At 42.5% G+C, this 22,560-nt stretch overlaps 1 protein-coding gene across 1 annotated transcript; it reads left to right on the top strand.

Moving 5' to 3' along the window:
* The first annotated feature begins 9,269 nt into the window (after window positions 1–9,269).
* Window positions 9,270–12,748, top strand: LOC127078731 (uncharacterized). The gene is made up of 3 exons (XM_051019163.1): window positions 9,270–10,289; window positions 10,430–10,636; window positions 12,494–12,748. The coding sequence occupies exons 1-3, from the start codon at window positions 9,270–9,272 to the stop codon at window positions 12,746–12,748; spliced, it is 1,482 nt and encodes a 493-aa protein (XP_050875120.1).
* The last annotated feature ends 9,812 nt before the right edge of the window (window positions 12,749–22,560 follow it).

Here is a 22,560-nt window from a genome sequence, read left to right as displayed (position 1 = left end):
AAAAAGTTATAGCGCCCCAAAAACTGCTTTGGAAAGAACACAAAGGTTAATGACATTAATCATCCATCATTGCCAAAGATCCTGTCACTTAATGGTCTTCTCACCACTCCTATATAAAGGATGGATCACTTCACTAAGATAACAACGAAAACACACGAGAATACAAACACTACTTTCATATCCTTTATTCATTCTCCTTCTCACACGAGTTGCTGCTCTAAAAGTGTGAACAATTCTTTTGCTCTTACCTTGTGTAATTTTTGCTTACCTAGAAGCACTAAGCATTACTGTGATTTTATTTATTTGTTGGATTCTCCTCAAGTGACTTGTGAAGTCTATATACTTGAGAGGGCTAAGATATTTTTATCCTCTTAGATGATCATTTTTGTAATCTTTCAAGATTAGTGGATTAAGTCCTTATTGAAGGCGAAATCACCTTAGCCGGGTGGACTGGAGTAACTTTGAATTTCAAGCGAACCAGTATAAAATTCCATGTTGATATTATTTATTTTTTGCGTGTGGTTCATTTCCAAAAAGTTTTTATTATCAGTAAAAACAATTCAACCCCCCTTTCGTGTTTTTCTATACCTTCAATTGGTATCAGAGCTTCGACTCTGTTATTGATTTTCTAATCAAACACTTAACAGTGTAGAGAGATCCAGCGTGAGAAAAACATTATGGCCAACACCAATGAAAGAGACAGTTACAATGTTAAACCTCTAATCTTTGATGGAGAAAAATTTGATTACTGAAAAGACAGAATCAAAAGTTTCTTTCTGGGTTATGACGCTGATTTATGGGACATAGTTACTATTGGATACATACCTCCTGTATCTGATGTTGGTATTGCTATTGCCAGAAACAAGATGACAGATGATCAGAAGCGTGACTTCAAGAACCACCATAAAGCCAGAACAATATTGTTGAATGCCATTTCCTACAATGAATATGAAAAAATCACCAAGGGAAACTGCCAAAGAAATACTTGACTCCCTGAGGATGACTCACGAAGGAAATTAACAAGTCAAAGAGACAAAGGCTCTGGCTCTAATTCAGAAGTATGAAGCCTTCAAGATGGAGGACGATGAAGCTATAAAGGTAATGTTTTCTAGATTTCAAACTTTAATTGCAGGACTCAAATTTCTGGACAAAGGCTACACAACTGCAAATCATGTCAAAAAGATTGTCAGAAGCTTGCCAAAGAAGTGGAGATCCATGGTCATTGCATTGAAATTATCAAAGGATCTGAACAACATAAGCCTAGAAGAACTCGTCAACTCCCTCAGAAGTCAAGAGATAGAACTTGAGGAAGATGAGCCCCAAAAGAAGAACATATATTTAGCCCTGAAATCCAGATCTGAGAGACGTAAACTAGAAAGGAATAAAGCCCTCCAAGCTGAAGAAGAAGACAATGCCAACTCTGAAAAGGAAGACTCTGATGATGAAAAAGAGTTATCCCTTTTGACCAGAAGAGTGAAACAACTCTGGAGAAAAAGGAATAACAACTTCATAAGACCAAGACCCAAGGGAGATCGCTCAGAATCAACTTCCAGAAACAAATGCCCAAAGCTTAAGAAAGAAAGCTCCAAAAGAGAAAGTTTCAAGAAAAACTCCTTTAAAACTAAGAAGGGACTCATGGCCACCTGGGATGACACTGAATCAGATTCATCTGAATCAGACTCTGAAGAATAGGAAAATGTGGCATTCATGGCTACCACTTCTGGAAACTAAGAAACATATGTTCCAAAGCCTAGAACTTAAGGATGATGGCTTCGTAGGTTTCGGAGGAAATCAGAAAGGAAGAATCAGAGGCTCTGGAACTATTGGTAATGGATCTCTTCTCTCTATATCTGATGTTCTCTATGTATAAGGATTAATACATAACCTATTATCAATAAGCCAATTAAGTGATAATGGTTATGATATAATCTTTAATCAAAAAACATGTAAAACAATTAATCAAAATAATGGAACAATTCTATTCACTGGCAAGAGGAAAAACAACATTTACAAAATAAATCTTTCAGATCTAAAAGATCAAAATGTAAAATGTTTAATCTCTGTAAACGAAGAGCAATGGGTATGCCATAGACGCTTGGGCCACATTAGCATGAGAAGACTCTCTCAGCTAAATAAACTCGAGTTAGTCAGAGGTCTACCTAAGATGAAGTTTTCTTCGGATGTTCTGTGTGAGGCATGTCAGAAAGGAAAATTTTCAAAAACATCTCTTAAAAAGAAAAATGTTGTTTCCACCTCTAAGCCTCTGGAACTTCTTCACATTGACCTCTTTGGACCTGTTAAGACAGCGTCAGTCAATGGAAAGAAGTATGGACTGGTCATTATTGATGATTTTAGTCGCTGGACATGGGTAAAATTTCTAAAGCACAAGAGTGAGTCTCACTCTGTATTCACTAGCTTCTGTTCTAAAGTGCAAAACGAATTTGACTCTAAAATCATCAGAGTCAGAAGTGATCATGGTGGCGAATTCGAAAATAAGTTCTTTGAAGAACTGTTTGATTCAAATGGTATATCCCATGATTTCTCCTGCCCTAGAACTCCACAACAAAATGGGGTTGTAGAGAGGAAGGATAGGACACTCCAAGAAATGGCCAGAACCATGATTAATGAAACAAATGTGGCTAAGCACTTTTGGGCTGAAGCAGTAAATACATCCCGTTATATTCATAATAGAATCTCTGTAAGACCTATTCTGGAGAAGACTCCCTATGAACTGTGCAAGGGAGGAAAACCCAACATTTCTTACTTCCATCCTTTTGGATGCTCATGCTTTATTCTCAACACTAAAGAACATCTGAACAAGTTTGATTCAAAAGCACAAAAGGTATTATGTTAGGATACTCAAAACACTCTAAAGGCTATAGAGTATACAACACAGAAACCAAAATTATGGAAGAATTAATACATGTCAGATTTGATGATAAGCTTGACCCTGAAAAGTCAAAGCTAGTTGAAAAACTTGCAGATTTGGAGATAACCCTTGCAGGATCTGACGAAAAGACTAAAGCATCAGAGGAAACTGAGAAGCAAAGTCCAAAAGCAACTGAAATCTCAACTATCCAGAAAAAAATCAAGAAATCGTCCAAACATCTCTGAAGAATTGATTTTAGGGAACAAGGATGAACCTGTCAGAACTGTAACACCTCAAAATTTGCCCTCGTCTCTTGGGACTAGCTTAGTATATTGCATTTCATTTTCTAGGACATTAGTCATTGCATATTGCATATCATGTGGCAACATAAGCAAGTCATCCTCCTAGGTCTTGATCAGAAGACAAAGAGGTTGAGATTCAAGCTAAGGGCTTTCATTGAACTGATCACTGATCATTTGAGGGTTGGTGTTTCAAATTAGGGTTTCTGGATTCCTCAAGGGGATTGAGCTTTATCTTGGTTGAAATGGTACATCATCATCATCATCATCATGGTTTTGTCATCACCAAGAGATTCCTTATGCTTGATCAGATGCCTTGGGATTAGGGTTTTGACCTCTGGTCAACCCTAATCATCTGCATTGTGCCAATCAGGGCTTGTCAAGGAGATGGGGTTTCAATGGATATGGGGATCATCATATGATTATATTAAGCTTATGGAAGCTAGGGTTTCATGATTGAGCCATTTCATCAGGAGTTTGAAGCTCAAGTTCATCAGTGCACAGCCAATTCATCTATCAGTCAACAAAAGTCAACCAAAAGTCAACTGGTGGATTTGGAGGTGGGAGAGGGTTAGAGACACTTCATTCATGTCCAAACAAGTTTCATTTGACATTTCAAACATCAAGAATGAAGAAAATAAAGTCAGATGAAAACTTTCCAAAAATAGAAAGTGACTTGTAATTCAAAATTGCCAAAAATGGAAAGGTTTTCTCCTCGAAATTACATGTCCAAATATGCTTCAAATGAAACTTTTCCCAACATGAAAGTTGAAGATCTTGCTCTCACCTTTCCAAAAAGTCCAAGAACATGAATTTCTCATTTGTGGTTGGCAAGTTATGATCAAATCATTGTCAAGAAATTTTGAACTTCAAGGAGGCATAACTTTTGAACCAAAAGGCCAATTCATGTGATTCTTTTTTGAGCAAATTTCTCTTGATCCCTACTATCATAATCCTTCATCACATTTCATGAATTTTGCTCACACAAAAAGTCCATTTTTCAAGTGAACCTATTTTGAATTTGGAGGGAAAAAGGTCATTTTGAAAATTATTCATTGTTTTCACTCAATTCCACTTGCATCAACTCACAAACATCATTTTAAACTTGCTCCAAACCAGAAATTTCACTGTTACATTGGTTTTCACATGAGAAGGTGAATTGGCCAAAATGCTAAAATGCACCAAAACTTGATTTCACTTAAACACTCGCATTAGCCTAATCATGATTAGTGAACATCATTAACATCACATATAAAACCATAATCATAACTGTTTTCTGATTAACCATAACAGAATTGTGAATTCTAGATCTAGATCCAAAACTTTTTCATTTTTCTCTCAACTTTCTTCATCAATTTTCTTCATTCTTTTTGCCTTGCCTTCAATCAATTCATCATCTACATGCATATTTGAAGTGGATTGGAGCAAGAACTAGTGGAATTCGAGCTCAATTTGGAACTGTTGAAGTGAAGGTCATCCATGGCAATTTGAGATTTCAACAAGATCGTGCACAATCAACATCAAAACCTTGCTTCATTCACTCATACAAGCTCTGAAGAATTTCTGTTTTGCATTGCCAGGCCTTGAAACAACCGATTTCACACCTGCAATTCCAAGAAGGTACCTTAGTTGCTATAGTTCATTGTGAACTTGCTTGTGCTGTTGCTTGGTTGTATAAACCAATTGAGGTATAGCATCACTAACTCCATGTAGTCTGGAAGACCTGGCCTGTTACTTGGCCAGGCACCTGTCTGAAGTCCTCCTTAAGAGGCAATGCCTGTGCTTGTTTATTTTTGTCCCCCAGCAGGAAAAGACCTTGATTAAGGCAATTGGCAGATACAAGAGATGTGCAATCCATCTCATGCTATTCTTGTTGAGTCATCCCTTTGCTCACACAACTGGTGTTGATGCATTGTGGATAGTAACCCAAGATCCTTGTACAGTTGTACAATTGAATCAGTGTCATAAGTGTAGAAGGGTTCCCACTTTCTGAACCCACACTTCTTTGTCTGAAGCTCTCCCTGGCCAGGGATAAGAGCTGTGAGGCACACCCCTCACTTCCTATTTCATCTGCTTCACCCTAACTCTCAATGTTAGGGTTAAGAGCTAACATCACCTGATACAGTTGGCTTGCTTTTGGAAGCCTGACCCTTTGTGTGAGCCCACTTTGTCTGTATATAGTGTGTGCTAATTGTGTATGTTTGCTTTGTTTTTGATTATGCTTGCATGCTTTGCTTTGCCTGGTTAGGATTAGCTTGCTGCCTGAGCAAGTTAGATAGCAACCTTAACTTAGGGATGATATGCATGATAACATCTAGGCTCGAGTCATAGTCTCCCTAGTTGTGTCTCCCTCTGTATCTGGTTAGGCTAGTCTTTTTCCCCTGTTAAGGGGAACTACGTTGCCCTGATCCTCATACCAGATGAGGTACGTAGGCAGGAGGTCGTGCGAGATCTCTCCGGGCACCCTTTTTTTTTTGCGTGTGTCTTGCTTGACAGCTATCAGGCTCGAGTTCCCGACTCCCTGTTAGTCTGTGTGTTCACCCTTTTTTCTTTTTGTGTGTGTTTGCTTGACAGTTGCTAGGCTCGAGTTCCCGACTCCTTAGTGACTTGTTGCTTGTTTCTTCTTGTGTGTGAGTTAGGAGACGGATGTAAGCCCAGCAATTGGCATTCCGTATCCTATTGTTGTGTGCTTGGAGTCCGGTATAAGTCCATCAAGTGGCATCTGGTTTTCAGTGTGGGTTTGTTTGGTTCGGAAGCTGATGTAAGTCCAGCGATTGGCGTTCGGGTTCCATGTTTGCCTTTTGCGTGTGTTTGTTTCGGCGTGCGTGAGCCGAACTACGGTAGCTCTGATTCTCGTTCCAGACGAGATACGTAGGCATAGGATGCGATATCCTAGCGAGCCCTCTCCCCTCTTCTCCCACCTGTGTTGTTTTAAGTGTGTGTGTGTGTGTGATGTTTGTTTTAGCAACCTTTTCCTATCTTTTAGAGCGTGGATCCCGTCGAGTACGACGGATGCGTAGGGGTGCTAATACCTTCCCTTCGCATAACCGACTCCCGATCCCATTCTCTTTGGTCGCGAGACCATGTCTTTCCCAGGTTTACTTCGAGCGTTTCCTTTCCCTCTTTTGGGATACATAACGCACGGTGGCGGCTCTGTGTTGTTTTGTTTTAGCCCGCCGGTTGTTTTTCGCGGATGCGACAAGAACAAGGTCAACATTCAAAGTATCTGAAGAAACTCCTCTAAGATTAGTATCTCTGATTGAGCATACTTCCTGTGATGAGGCACTTCAAGACAATGACTGGGTTCTGGCAATGAAAGAAGAACTTGATCAATTTTCAAAGAATGACATCTAGGATCTTGTGCCAAAGCCTAAAGGAACTCATATTATTGGAACAAGATGGGTATTCAGAAACAAATTGAACGAAAAGGGAGAAGTAGTCAGAAACAAAGCACGACTAGTGGCACAAGGTTACAGTTAACAAGAAGGCATTGACTACAACGAAACCTTTGCTCCAGTCGTCAGGTTAGAATCCATTGTTTACTTGTATCATTCACTGTAAATCACTCCATTAAATTATATCAGATGGATGTCAAGAGCGCATTTCTTAATGGCTATATATGAGAAGAAGTGTATGTTCATCAACCCCCAGGTTTTGAAAACTCTAAATGTCCAGAACATGTTTTTAAACTGAAAAAATCACTGTATGGTCTAAAACAAGCTCCTAGAGCTTGGTATGAAAGATTAAGCAACTTTCTTCTAGAACATGACTTCATTAGGGGAAATGTTGACTCTACACTCTTCTGTAAAAACATTAGAAATGATCTCATGATATGTCATATATATGTTGATGATATAATTTTTGGTTCAGCTAACCCTTCTATGTGTCAAGAATTTTCTGAGCTAATGCAGGCATAATTTGAAATGAGTTTGATGCAAGAACTAAAATTCTTTCTATCAATCAAGCTTCATAAGCGACATATGTATATCAAAGTAAATACATAAAAGACATTATGAAGAAATTTAAAATGTCAGAATGGAAACCAGGAAAGACACCCATGCATCCAACCTGCATTCTGGAGAAAGAAGAAGTTCGTCAAAAGGTTTGTCAGAAGCTCTATCGTGGTATGATAGGCTCTCTCCTCTATCTGACGGCTACCCGTCCTGACATTCTTTTTAGTGTATGTCTTTGTGCCAGATTCCAATCAGATCCAAGGGAATCTCATTTAACATCAGTTAAAAGAATCCTAAGATATCTGAAAGAAACCCCTAACCTTGGCCTGATGTATGAGAAAACATCAGAGTATAGGCTCTTTGGATATTATGATGCAGATTATACAGGGAAATGGAACGCAAAAGCACATCCGGGAACTGTAAATTCTTGGGAAGTAATCTCATATCTTAAGCTAGCAAAAGACAATCAACCATCACTCTGTCTACTGCAGAAGAAGAATATATATAAGCTTCACTATGCACTACTCAGATGCTCTGGATGAAAAATTAACTAGAAGACCTTCAGATATTTGAGAGTAACGTTCATATCTTATGTGATAATACTGCTGCCATATGTTTAAGTAAGAACCCTATCTTGCACTCTAGAGCTAAGCACATAGAAATAAAACATCATTTTATCAAAGACTATGTTCATAAAGGGGTAATATCTTTAAAATTTATAAATACAAACCATCAATGGGCTAATATTTTCACAAAACCCCTCCCTGAAGATAAATTCTCATTTATTCTGAAACACTTAAAAATTGAAATTTGCCCAGAATAAACCTAATGTGCTTCTCTGAAATAGAAAAATAAAGCTCTGAAATAACATCTGACATTTGGATCTGACTCTGATACTTCTACTAGTTAGGAGTCATCTGAATCAGAAATCCTCAGGATCCAATCCCTTGGTATTCCTGATGACCAGATAGATCAACACGTGGGTTATCTTGCGTCTGACCTTGGATATTCTAGACATTTGTCTAGCAGAAATCAAGAGAGAGACCCTTGAGATCTCCTCGAGCAGTGTGCTGATTTGGGGATTAGACTTCTATCATTAGTTGTAATCATGTCTCTCCTAAGCGTGTCAACTCGTTTAATGTGCCATCATTAATTTTTTTAACTGCTCCTAACATTGTCGTTTGGCATGCCTTCTTCGTGTATTTATATTTTTCACAATTCACAATTTCACACTTTACACTCACAGCCTACACAAACCTCTCTCCTTCCTCAAGCTCCTCAAGTTCATCAATCTTCATCTACTTCATCAACTTTCTCATGGATTCCCAACAACAATCCGTCTACAACTACTCTCAACAAATGGAATCAACAAAATAACCTCCCATTTCTTCTCAGCAAACAACTGCTACAACCGGTGTTGTCTCTACCCCCATTTACAAAGAACCATACATTTTGGATAGTGAACCACACATCCATCTTGCCACTCCATTTGACAAGCTTGAGGTCTTGTGTGAATCTTTGGTGGACTTCGAGAACATGAAGCGGAATGGAATAGACCTTACTGTGGAACTCAGAATGCAAGGGTGGGAAAACTATTTCCAAAGGCTCTATGGTCATGTCTATACTTAGCTGGTAAAAGAATTTTGGTGCTTTGAAGACTCAGATGATCATTACATAGTGTCACATGTTCTTGGGGTAAAGACTGTCATCACTGAGAAGTTAATCGCCTCCCTTCTGAACATGGAGAAGACAAGGGGAAGAAGGATATACAATATCAACCCTAGGGCAAAGTACATGTCCCAGGAAATTGCCCCAACCATTTTCCAACAGAACGCTGAAGGAAACTCCTCCAAAAATAAGGAACTTCACCAGAACCTCCGAGTCTGACTGAAGATCATTATGGGAACCATTCATCACCGCCCAGCCTCCAACTCTTCTGACTACATCAACACTCAAAAGTGCATACTCTAATGCCTTCACAAAGGGATCACGCTGAACCTGTCGGCGCTGCTATTCAAATACCTCAGAGACTCTGTCAAAGACACCAAAAATAACATGAAGCCCAAAACCTACCTCCCTCTGGGAAGGCTTATCTTAGACGTTCTGATCGAGAGCGGGCTAGTGGATCACCTGATTCATCACAATCTAATGGAGGATGTCATTATGGACACTGGAAGGCCTCTAAATGCTCGCAATCTGAAGAGCATGGGGGTGATTGATCAAATTAGGGTGAAACCCTCGTTGGACGCCTTTTGGGAAGCCCTCAAAGATCATAGGAAGATTCCAAATGGCCTATATATTTTCTCCAAAATCGATCCTCCAGAGGTTGTTGCACACTATCTACAGGATCTCGCAAGCCAAGGAGTTGACATCTCAGAGTTCTCTGTGGATTGGCTACCTAAGCATCCACCAAACTTCATGAAGAGACAACGAGAACCTTCTGAGAAGTCAAAGAAGGCCAAGAAAGAAAAGCTGGGGGAAACTTCTGTGTCTAGACCTCCGACCCCTCTAGTCGAATCTCCAAGTAAGTCTCTGCCTCCTCCTTCTCGCTCTGTAAATTTAAAGCAAATTGCTTCTTCTCTTCCCCAAACCACACATATCTACACTCACTCAGAACCCTCTCCCTCTACCATCAAACCATATGACACTCCTACCTCTAATCCACCATCACCTCCACTTCAAAAATTTAACCTCTCCACCACAACCTTACCAGTTTCTGAAGCTGAAATGCTTAATGAACCTATCTCACCAATCTCTTCAACACCTTCATCTCCACCTTACTACATCCTATCATCTGACTTAGATCCCTCTGACCCTCAATCCCCCACCCTGGCTCAGCTTCAGGCTCGGGCTATTGCCTCACACAAACAACCTGAACCAGAAGCCAACATTCCACCACCTGAACAACCAACTCCACCACCATCTGAACAACCACCAAATCCACCACCTGAACAACCCATAACACCACCCTCTGAAACACCCATTGTACCACCCTCAAAAAACATTATCACCCCTACCTCTCAACCTCCCGCTGACACTACCCAAACACCACCAACATCTCCATCCCCCAACCCTAAATCAAAACCTACCTTCCCCACCCTAGAAGAAGCAATCTCTTTATTTGCTGAGTCTTCAGTGGAGAAGTCAAATCTCTATTTGAAAACTCTGGTATCAGTGATGATCCCTCTGTAGTGAGGATTTACTAGAATAGAGTGATCAGATGGATGACCTCTGAGGCTTTCAAAATGAAAGGCCTCTCTGAACAAGTCCGCAACGACTTTATCAGAGATGCTGGAAAAAGGTTGCAGGCACGACTGGAAGAAGAACAAAGGGTTAGAGAAGCTGCAGAAAATGTTGCTGCTGAAGCTGCTGCTGCTGCGGCTGTTGCTGAAGCAAAAGCAAAAACAAAAGCTGACGCTGAAGAGGCAGCACACATAGTTGCGGAAGAAGCTGCAAAAGCTAGCACTGATGCTCTGGCTCAGGGGGAGCAATCAAACTTTGGCTTCGCTCCTCTGGTCCTGAAGACTCTGGAAGAGCTGTAGAAGGAGCAATAGATAGTGTGAGCAAGATTGGATCACCAGGACTCCGTTAACAATAATATTCAGAACCTGCTGACTCAGCTGCTCCAAAGGATGCCTCCGCCACTGAACCCTTAGGCACTTAGGCTTCTCTTGTTTCCTTCCTTATGTTTTCTGCTATGTTCTTTTTATGTTCTCTTTTTGAATTGCTGCTTACCTGTACCTGTCTCTATCATATATGAACTCCCTTTTTACCTATTTTTTTCTTGCTAAGTCTTTTTGAGTCTGACAAAAAGGGGGAGACTAAAAAAAGCTCTGATGAAAATATATCTAAGCCTCTTGCTGCACTATGTCGCATCCGCGAAAAACAACCGGCGGGCTAAAACAAAACAACACAGAGCCGCCACCGTGCATTATTTATCCCAAAAGAGGGAAAGGAAACGCTTGAAGTAAACCTGGGAAAAGCAAGGTCTCGCGACCAAAGAGATGGGATCGGGAGTCGGTTACGCAAGGGGAAGGTATTAGCACCCCTCACGTCCGTCGTACTCGACGGGATCCACGCTCAAAAGATAGAAAAAGGTTGCTAAAACAAATATCACACACACACACTGAAGACAACACAGGTGGAGAAAGAGGGAAGAGGGCTCGCTAAGATATCGCGTCCTATGCCTACGTATCTCGTTTGGAACGAGAATCAGAGCTGCCGTAGTTCGGCTCACGCACGCCGAAACAAACACACGCACAAACACAGGCAAACATGGAACCCGAACGCCAATCGCTGGACTTACATCGGCTTCCGAACCAAACAAACACACCCAGGAAACCAGATGCCACTTGATGGACTTATACCGGACTCCAAGCACACAACAAGAGGATACGGAATTCCAATGGCTGGGCTTACATCCGTCTCCTAACACACACAAGAAGAAACAAGCAACAAGTTACTAAGGAGTCGGGAACTCGAGCCTAGCAACTGTCAAGTAAACACACACAAAAAGAAAAAGGGTGCCCGGAGAGACCTCGCACGGTCTCCTGCCTACGTACCTCATCTGGTATGAGGATCAGGGCGACGTAGTTCCCCTAAACGGGAAAGAAATTCTAACCAGATACAAAGGGAGACACCCTACTAGGGAGCTGTACTCGAGCCTAGATGTTATCATGCATCATTGCCCTATGTTATGGTTTCTATCTACTTGCACAACAGCAAGCTAATCCTAACCAGGAAAAAGCAAAGCATGCAAGCATAAACAAAGCAAATCAAACATTCACAGTTAGCACACACTATATCCAGACAAGGTGGGCTCAATCAAGGGTTAAGTTGCAAAAGCAACACAATTGTGTCAGGGTGATGTTAGCTCTTAACCCTGACATTGAGAGTCAGGGTGAAGCCAGATGAAAGGTGAGCGAGGGGTGTGCCTCACAGCTCTTATCCCTGGCCAGGGAGAGCTTCAGACAAAGAAGCGTGGGTCCAGAAAGTGGGAACCCTTCTACACTCATGACTCTGACTCAACTGTACAACTGTACATGGATCTTGGGTTAATGTTCCAATGCATCAACACAGTGGTGTGAACAGAGGGACGACTCAACAAGAATAGCAGGAGGTGGACTACACACCTCTCGTGTCTTCCAATTGCCTTAATCAAGGTCTTTTCCTGCTTGGGGACAAAAATAAACAATCACAATCATTGCCTCTTAAGGAGGACTTCAGACAGGTGCCTGGCCAAGTAACAGGCCAGGTCTTCCAGACTACATGGAGACAAGAGAGTCTACCTCAATTGGTTTATACAACCAAGCAGCAGCACAACAAGTTCTCAAAGAACTATTAGCAACTAATGTACCTTTTGGATGATGCAGATGATAATTCGCGCGTTTCAAGGTCCACGAGTTGAAAACAGATGCGGTTTGAAGCTTAGGAAGGTGAATGGAATGGACGTCTCAGCTCAATTATGCACCAGCTTTGAGAATGATCAAGAAGCCATGGATGAGCTTGATGATGACAGTTCCAATTCCTCAATGTTCGGCCACGATTTTGTTGAAACAAATGTACACAAGCACTTGGAGATGACGGATCAAGCAAGAATTCACACTATGGATGATGAATTGCAATGAAAAATAATGAAAAAGTGTGAAAAGGTTTTGAGAAAATTGAGAGAATTGTGATGAAAAGTTTGTTAGATCTGAAAAGTGAATTGTGATTATGCATTTTCTATTATGATTATGCCTTTATACCATGCCTTAATCCAAGTGTTAATCACAATTAACAAAATCCAAGTGAAATTAGCAAAAATGCAATTTATGTCAAATGGCCAAAATGTCCTTTTCTAATTCAGCCAATGTAACAGTGCAAAACCAGTTCAAGCAAGTCATATTTGATGTTTCTGATGTGTTGGAAAAGGTTTTGTATGGAAATCACATGTATTTTGGAAATTCACTATTTTTCCCACCAATTTTCAAAATGAATCACTTGAAAAATGACTTTTTGCTATGATGATTTTTGATGAAATGTGATAATGCATCATGAAAGTACACATCAAATGTGGTTTGCTCAAAGAAAGATCACCCAATTTGGCCTTTCCATTCAAAAGTTATGCCACTTTGAAAATCAACATTTTCTGAAAATGATTTGATCATAACTTGCCAACCACACATGAGAAATTCATGTTCTTGGACTTTTTGGAAAGGTGAGAGCAAGATCTACAATTTTCATGTTGAACAAATTTTTATTTGAAGCATTTTTGGACACGTAATCTTGAGGTGAAAAACTTTCCATTTTTGGCAGTTTCCAATTACAGTTCACCTGCTATTTTTGGAAAGTTTCCATCTGACTTTATTTTCTTCATTCTTGATGTTTGAAATGTCAAATGAAACTTGTTTAGACATGAATGAAGTGTCTCTTGCCCTCTCCCACCTCCAAATCCATCAATTCAGGCACAACTGACTTTTCTGACTGATAGATGAATCTGGCTATGCACTGATCAAATTGAGCCTCAAACTCCTGATGAAATGGCTTAACCATGAAACCCTAGCTTCCATAAGCTCAATATAATCATATGATGATCCCCATATCCATTGAAAACCCCATTTCCTTCACAAGCCCTGATTGGCCCAATACAACTGATTAGGGTTGACCAGTGGTCAATACCCTAATCTCAAGGTATCTGATCAATCTCTTGAATCTCTTGGTGATGACAAGACCATGATGATGATGATGTACCATTTCAACCAAGATTAAGCTCAACCTCCTTGAGAACCAAGAAACCCTAATTTGTAGCACAATCCTCAGATGGCTAGTGATCAATTCAATGAAACCTTCAGCTTGAATCTCAACCTCTTATCTTCTGACCAAGACCTAGAAGGAATACTTGCTTGATGTAGCCACATGATATGCAATATGCAATGACTAATGACCTACAAATGATATGCAAAAATGCAAAGCTAGTCCCAAGAGAGGAGGGGAAATTTTGAGGTGTTACAGCTGCCCTTATTCAATCCACTGTGAACCTGTCGATATGAATAGCCTCGGCTTTCAGATGACCAGGGTGAAGAGTGATTGAATACCAAGAACAGACGAACAATTTGCACTCTGATGGGAAAATAATTAACAATGCCTGTCAGAATCGGCAAAGAACACAATCTTGAAAGAAACACCCGCCTGGAACGGAGAAAGTCGGCCTGATCACCGAAACAGCAACATCGACCTGGATACCAAAATAAATGGTAACACAGGGATAGCCATGGCCTGAACACCACATCCGTTGGGGATTATTATCTCTTTCTTTTTTCACTTTTTCTTGAACCCCGAAATTTTCTCTTCTCGCAAATGATCCCGGATCACTGCATTTGAACCCCGACATCTTGTTTGCCAAAATAATGAACCCCATTCTCCATTTTAAACCCCAGTCGCCTGACGATAACTTGTGATCGCCATTGTGAACCCCGTTCTCCAGAAAATGCCTCAACATTTCCCTTTCTCCATTTGAACCCCGCTCTCCAGAAAATGCCCCAACACTTCCCTTTCTCCATATGAACCCCGTTCTCCAATTTCTTGTGATAATTCCGCTGGCAACGTCGAAAATAACACCAAACACCACTTTGAGGGCGACATATCATAGGTTACACCTTCACAAAAGGAAGGTAACATGTGCATCTCTTCCTCAGAAGACACCCATAACGACCTCTGTCGGCCTCGGCCAAAGTCTTAGGTGACACATGAACAGAAGATAATCCTAAGGACCTCATCCCGGATATGATCTTCAACTCCAATCTCTATTTGAACCCCGATCTCCAGGAAATGCCTCAACACTTCCTTTTCTCCAATTGAACCCCGATAGTCGCGCTGATCACGTAACGTCCTTCGATTTTATTTCCATCTCCGCCCGACGGAAAAATTTCCTCCAGTATCGCACTACTGGGGAACATTGCTGATCTGACATCATGATGCTAAACTCGTCAGAGTAACACCTTCACCATCCGGCGAAACTACATCTCAAACGGTAATCACGACTTGAGTTGCGCTGATCGCGTAACATTCCCATCTCTGTCCGACGGAAAAGTTTCCTCCAGTATCGCACTACTGGGGAAGTACTGCTGATAAAAAAACGGTGCCAAACTCCTCGGAGCAACACCTTCACCCTCAGGCAAAACTAAATATCAAACGGTAACCACGGTCTGAGGCTAGCTCATGCTTGCAATATGATGCATGATTGATTTTTCTGCGTAATGCTCCATACTTATGGAAATGCTACGCGATTCATTATACAATATGCTATGCTTATCTACATGATGAATGTATAAAAAGTATCCCCCTCAAGGGACTCTTCTGGGGAGCTCGAGACACTCTGCTGAGGAACTCGCCACCACTCCAATCTCCACCCTGCTGGGGAATAACACTGCTGCTGGGAAAAAGGAAACCCTTGCTGGGGAAAAACCTCCTTTGCACCCGATCCGCTTGGGGAATTGCTGGGGATAGAACCACCAACGCTCTGTGGGGATACACCAATCTTGACTAGCTGGGGATATCAATCCCGACCCTGCTTGAGAAACCACCACCCACAGATACCTCCGCTGGGGGAACAGCAACCTCCAGACCTGGCGACTCGGGAAGCATCAATCTGAAACCTGCTGGGGATAACCACCCTGACCCTGCTAGGGAGATCACAGACCTTGGATCTGCTGGGGAATTAGTCCTCACGACTCTGCTTGGAGAGATGAGGAAAATCTGGTACTGAACACCAGACGACTCGTCGAACCTTTGGTATTCATATCCAACTCCCATGTCAGCTTTCCAATTTTGAGAACCCCCAGACTCGTCTGGACTTTTCTGCTCCATCATCTTGTATTCCAAACTGCTTCACGCTCGACGGAGAGCGAACTCCTGGGACTTATACAGACTTTCCAATCTTCAGACTTTGAAGAGTCTTCTTGATTAATATCCAGGATCGTCGTACGTCCTTCCGTCGTCCTTTCACCATTCTTCCATTCATTCGTCCCTGATTGGACTCCATGGGGATTGTTTCGTCAAAAGCTTCCACATCACAACCTGCAAGTGAGTGAAAATACCTAACTGTACCTGCAAAAGAGATCGTTAGATAAAACCATGCCCCAGGCGTGTCAAGATTTCAACACTTGAGTCACTCAACCTTCCGAATAAGATTTCAAGCTTCAATCTTATAAGCATGCATTGGAAGGGACCTGCATGTCTTAAAATGCAAGATCCTTTATCAAAGATAATCAGATGTTTTTGCAATCAAAGCGGTAATGAAAAACAAAAACAAAATTATTTGAATGAATATGCATTTTATTGATTGGAAAAGTGTGGCTCATATTGAGCAATACAAAGGAAGCAATTCCTGAAAAGAGGTAATTGCGCACAAAAGGAAAAATCTATCCTAATGGCAATGTGAAACCCGCGATCTCATCGAGTTCCAACTCGGTTACACCCCATATGTCCTCAGACTCTCCGTGCTTTCTGCCTTCTGAACAAGACGATTCCGATTGATCCCCACCGGGTATTATCCATGATGCCTTAACCAAAGCGCAAACGATCATGCCAGACGCAGTTGTTCGTTTCAATCCCTCTTTTTCCTGGACCGCCCTTTCGGATTTTCAGTCCACCGGGATACCCTTTTTTGCCCAAGTCGCCTTTCCAGGTTTTCGACTTGCCGAGTGTACAGTTTTTCATTTTATCCCTAATTTTTGCCCGAACCTTTCTTTCCTGTTTTTTTTTGTTCGCCGGGATGCCCATTTTTGCCTGGACTATTTTGTTCTTTTCGTCCAGCGGGTCTCTTTATACGAAGTATTTTTTAACTGCGTCCGCATTCACAGGGGATGGAAAATCCTCGCCATCCATGGTCGTCAGCAACAAGGCTCCGCCAGAGAAAACCTTCTTGACCACGAATGGACCTTCGTAATTAGGTGTCCATTTGCCCCTTCGATCGTTTTGAGGAGGAAGGATCCTTTTCAGCACCATATCACCCACGTGATATACCCGAGGTCGTACCTTTATGTCAAAAGCACGCTTCATCCGCTGCTGGTATAACTGCCCATGACAGATGGTTGCCAGCCTCTTTTCTTCAATCAGGCTCAACTCCTCATACCGGATCCTTACCCATTCAGCCTCTTGCAATTTCACGTCCATCAGGACTCTCAAAGAGGGAATCTGAACCTCAACAGGTAACACGACTTCCATCCCATATACCAATGAGAAAGGAGTTGCCCCAGTAGATGTGCGCACCGACGTTCGATACCCATGCAATGCAAACGGCAACATCTCATGCCAGTCTTTGTAAGTTACCACCATTTTCTGCACAATCTTCTTGATATTCTTGTTGGCTGCCTCAACCGCCCCATTCATCTTCGGACGATAGGGAGAAGAATTGTGATGCTCAATCTTGAATTCCCGGCACAGTTCTGCCATCATTTTGTTATTCAAATTAGAACCATTATCAGTAATGATTCTCTCGGGAACCCGATATCGGCAAATGATGTCTCTCTTGAGAAACCTGGCAACGACCTGCTTCGTAACGTTCGTATAAGAGGCTGCTTCTACCCACTTGGTGAAGTAATCAATAGCCACCAATATGAACCGATGCCCATTCGAAGCCGTAGGCTCAATCTTCCCAATCATATCAATGCCCCACATAGCAAATGGCCACGGAGACGACATCAAACTCAACGGGTTAGAAGGCACGTGCACCTTGTCAGCATAAATCTGGCATTTATGACACTTCCGCACGAAATTGAAACATTGGGCCTCCATGGTCATCCAATAATAACCTGCCCTCAGCAGCTTCTTTACCATCGCATTCCCACTGGCATGGGTACCGAACGATCCTTCGTGAACCTCTTTCATCAATTGGCTTGCTTCTTTATCATCGACACATCCGAGCAAGACCCAATCAAAATTTCTCTTATACAAAACCCCATCCTTATTCAGGTAGAACACCATGGCCAACCTCCGCAGAGTCTTTCGGTCCTTCTTAGATGCTCCCTCAGGATACTCTTGAGTCTCTAGATAGCGCTTGATATCGTAATACCACGGCTTCTCATCATCAGGCGCTGTATCAACAGCAAACACATAAGCCGGTCTATCCAGACGACCTACTTCAACACTGGGGAACTGATTCCACCACTGCACTTTAATCAAGGCGGCCAGAGTAGCCAAAGCATCTGCCAAAGGATTCTCCTCTCTAGGCACATGATGCATCTTCACCTTGGTGAAAAACGTCAACAATCTCCTTGCATAATCCCGGTATGGAACTAAATGAGATTGATGTGTGTACCATTTTCCGTTAACCTGATTTACCACCAGAGCTGAATCTCCATATATGACGAGGTTCTTGATTCTCAAATCAATAGCCTCTTCAATCCCCAATATGCAAGCTTCGTATTCAGCCACGTTGTTGGTGCACTCAAATGTTAGCCGGGCAGCAAAAGCAATATGGGATCCTTTCGGCGTAACCAAAACAGCACCAACACCGCTACCATTCACATTAACGGCCCCATCAAACATCAGAATCCATTCGAATTCAGGGTCAGGCCCCTCCTCCGGGATTGGTTCCTCACAATCTTTCGATTTAAGAAACATGATGTCCTCATCAGGGAATTCAAACTTCATCGGTTGATAATCCTCAATAGGTTGCTGAGCGAGGTAATCAGACAATACACTCCCCTTGATTGCTTTCTGAGAGGTATACTGTATATCATATTCTGTCAAAATCATTTGCCACCTCGCAACCCGTCCGGTCAATGCTGGCTTTTCAAAAATGTACTTGATTGGATCCATCTTGGAAATCAACAAAGTGGTATGAACCAGCATGTACTGCCTTAGTCGGCGAGCAACCCAGACCAAAGCACAACAAGTTTTCTCGAGCAGTGAATATCTTGTTTCACAGTCAGTAAACTTTTTGCTAAGGTAATATGGCATGCTCTTTTCGACCAGACTCGTCATGCTGCCCCAATACACACCCCATAGACCCCTCGAGGACCGTCAGGTACAGAATTAACGGTCTTCCCTCCACAGGAGGCATCAGAATCGGAGGCTCCTGCAAATATTCTTTTATTTTTTCAAATGCCGCTTGGCAATCATTATTCCACCTGACCGTTTGATCTTTTCTCAATAACTTGAAAATTGGTTCGCACGTGGCTGTTAGATGAGATATGAACCGTGAAATGTAGTTCAATCTACCTAAGAAACCACGAACCTCCTTCTCTGTTCTCGGTTCAGGCATTTCTCTTATTGCTTTTACTTTAGCAGGATCAACCTCGATTCCTTTCTCGCTTACAATGAACCCCAGCAATTTACCGGACCGCACTCCGAACGTGCACTTGTTCGGATTCAACCTCAGTCTGAACTGTCTCAGCCGGTCGAACAACTTGGTCAGATCTACCAAATGCCCCTCTTCTGTTTGGGACTTTGCTATCATGTCATCAACATAACATTCAATTTCATGATGAATCATATCATGAAACAAAGTCACCATGGCCCTCTGATAAGTAGCACCGGCGTTCTTGAGACCGAATGGCATCACCTTGTAACAGAAGGTGCCCCACGGTGTGATGAACATTGTTTTCTCCATATCATCTAGCGACATTTTGATTTGATTATAGCCAGAAAAGCCATCCATGAAGGAAAACACCGAGAATTGAGCTGTATTATCAACCAACACGTCAATGTGAGGTAATGGAAAATCATCTTTCGGACTAGCTCTATTCAGATCTCGGTAGTCCACACACATTCTCACTTTACCATCTTTCTTCGGGACTGGCACAATATTCGCGACCTAAGGCGGATAATTAGTGACAGCAAGGAAACCATCATCCCACTGCTTCTGCACTTCCTCTTGAATCTTCATCGCCATATCAGCTCGAGTTCTGCGCAATTTCTGCTTCACTGGAGGACAATCTGCTCTCAACGGTAGCTTGTGCACAACGATATCGGTATCCAACCCTGGCATATCTTGATAAGACTAGGCAAAGATGTCGACATACTCTTTCAACAATGCCACCATTCTGCTCTTGACACTTTCCTCCAAAGCAGCCCCGATTTTCACTTCTTTTTTGACCTCAATCAGAATACTTCCATTGTCCATCAGTCCCTGGATAGTCTCAATAATTCACACCCATTCTGAACAACAATGCACTCAGAACAACCATCACCACAGCCCGGGTAAACCCCATTCAACATCAACTGCCTCTTAACCTCAGCCAGAGGAGTCTTCAGTTGATTAACATTTGCCAGCCCAATTCTATTTCCTCAGAGATGGCATTCACCCCCCTTTGACCATGCGCGGGCATGGGATTAGCATTCACGTTGGGAGACGGTGCAAAGTTGATCGCCTTTGAATCCACCAGGTCTTGAACTACGTGCTTAAAAGCTTTGCAGTTCTCTACGTTGTGCCCGGGCGCACCTGAGTGAAATTCGCATTTAGCATTCTCATCATAATTAGCTGGCCTCTGATCAGGTCTCAAAGGTGCCAGAGTTCTCAACTGTACCAACCCCAGATCTTGCAATTTCTTCAACAAGAAAGAGTAAGTCACAGGTGGCCTGTCGAACTGCCCATCATTCATTCTTCCCTGCACCTGATAACCAGCCCTCTGAGGCCCCTGCTGAAACGGTTGTCTTTGTTGTCGAGGTTGTTGCTGTTGCTGATTATCAACAGGAATAGTTACCGCAGCAGTGTGCTGGAAGTAACGATCCCTACTGGGTCCTCTCTGAGCGTAGACCGCATTGGTATCACCCTCTTTCTTTCTCTGGCCATTACTGAAGGGCTTCTTCGATCCTGAAGATGAAGCATTACCCTGAATCTTCCCGAGCTTCAGCCAACTCTCAATCCTCTCTCCAGCCACCACTATGTCTGAAAAGTTGGTCACCGGACAACCAACCATTCTCTCGGCGAACGCCCCTTGCAAAGTACCCATAAAGAGATCAGACATCTCTCTGTCCACAAGTGGAGGTTGCACTCTGGCAGCCAATTCCCTCCATCTCTGAGCGTATTCTTTAAACCCTTCGCTATTCTTCTGAGACATACCCTGCAGCTGGGTACGACTCGGAGCCATATCAGCATTGAACTGATACTGTTTAAAGAATGCGTCCCCCAGATCCTGCCAGTTCTTGATATCTGAGGACTTGAGCTTGGTGTACCACTCCAGTGAGCCTCCGGATAGACTGTCCTGGAAGAAGTACATCCACAACTTTTGGTCCATGGTGTATGCAGAGATCTTACGGACAAACGCTTGCAAATGAGTTTCGGGGCAGGAACTCCCATTGTACCTATCAAATGTGGGCGCCTTGAATTTCTGCGGGATCACAATCCCCTCCACTAGCCCCATATTTGACATGTTGACCACCCCAGGAGTGGCATAGCTCTCCAAAGCTCGGATCTTCTCAGCCAGTAGCTGAATCTCTTTATTCTGTAGTGGGGCACCGTATTGACCGAACGGTTCATTGTGCATAGAGAACTGATCTGCCTCTCGGTCTTCCTCTCTGTCGTCATCGACCCCAAAGAAAGGCGGGAACAGACTGTCCTTCAGATTCTGACCAGGTTGACCCCCAGCAGCACCAAAACCTCCAACATTGTTGTTCACTATACCCACTGATGTCCTTTTACCACCGTCTCGAGAACCACCCAGCCCCTGGTTGGAGACACCATCCAGGTTGACACCACTATTTGCCGCCGAAGCCCGCTCGAGCTTCTCAACTTTGTCAGCTAGAGCTTTCTGACCAACTGCAAAACCTTGCATGATGTTGATCATCTCGTTCATCTTGTCTTTCAACTCGAGGATATCTGTGTTCGGGAGATCCATTAGTCTGGGAGTATTGCGTCGAGTGAAATATCTGTGCGGGCGTGTTGAGTGCAAAGGTACAGTTCTGCGAGCACGAGCAATGATTCCTGAAACAATCAAGCACGTTAGAACTGATACCTGCAAAATAAAACACAAGTTATTATGATCATGCATGAATGCAGTGTTTATTCCCATGAGGAACACTTTGTCTCTCGATCCTGGCTTCATCGAGATAGATAATAACCCGGCAACAATATTCTGATATTCATCATTCGATTTCATCATACAGACCAGAGATATATGATTTAGCAAAATACCGCCCAACCATGTGTGTGCTGTGTGAGTGCATACGGGAAAGCAAATAAAGCTTGAAGATCAACCACTGAATGAAAATAACCATCACATAGCAAAATGCACAATAAGTGCCATAGTCATACATCAAATCAGATACAAATATCCAGAATCAGGAAAGAAATACAAGCAAATGAATTCCGTCAACAAGCCTGACGGTAATCCTCACAAATAATAAAGGCTAGCCTGATGAGGGTCCCACAGACGGCCCTATATCATCAACCATCTTCACGAACTCCGCGGCGAACCTGAGCTCGGTGTTCTCCTGCTGTAATCTCCCCACCTCC

The sequence above is a fragment of the Lathyrus oleraceus genome, chromosome 5 (assembly GCF_024323335.1).
Source record: "Lathyrus oleraceus cultivar Zhongwan6 chromosome 5, CAAS_Psat_ZW6_1.0, whole genome shotgun sequence".
In the NCBI taxonomy this organism is placed as follows: Eukaryota; Viridiplantae; Streptophyta; class Magnoliopsida; order Fabales; family Fabaceae; genus Lathyrus; species Lathyrus oleraceus.
Note: the sequence above shows the minus strand (reverse complement) of the source record. Positions and strands in the feature narration are given on the sequence as shown.

Coding starts and splice junctions, on each gene's coding strand:
- LOC127078731 (XM_051019163.1), top strand. CDS start 9,270: ATGGAGGATGTCATTATGGACACTGGAAGGCCTCTAAATGCTCGCAAT. Junction 10,290..10,429: donor ATCTCTATTTGAAAACTCTG/GTATCAGTGATG, acceptor AAAAGGTTGCAG/GCACGACTGGAAGAAGAACA. Junction 10,637..12,493: donor ACTTTGGCTTCGCTCCTCTG/GTCCTGAAGACT, acceptor TGGATGATGCAG/ATGATAATTCGCGCGTTTCA.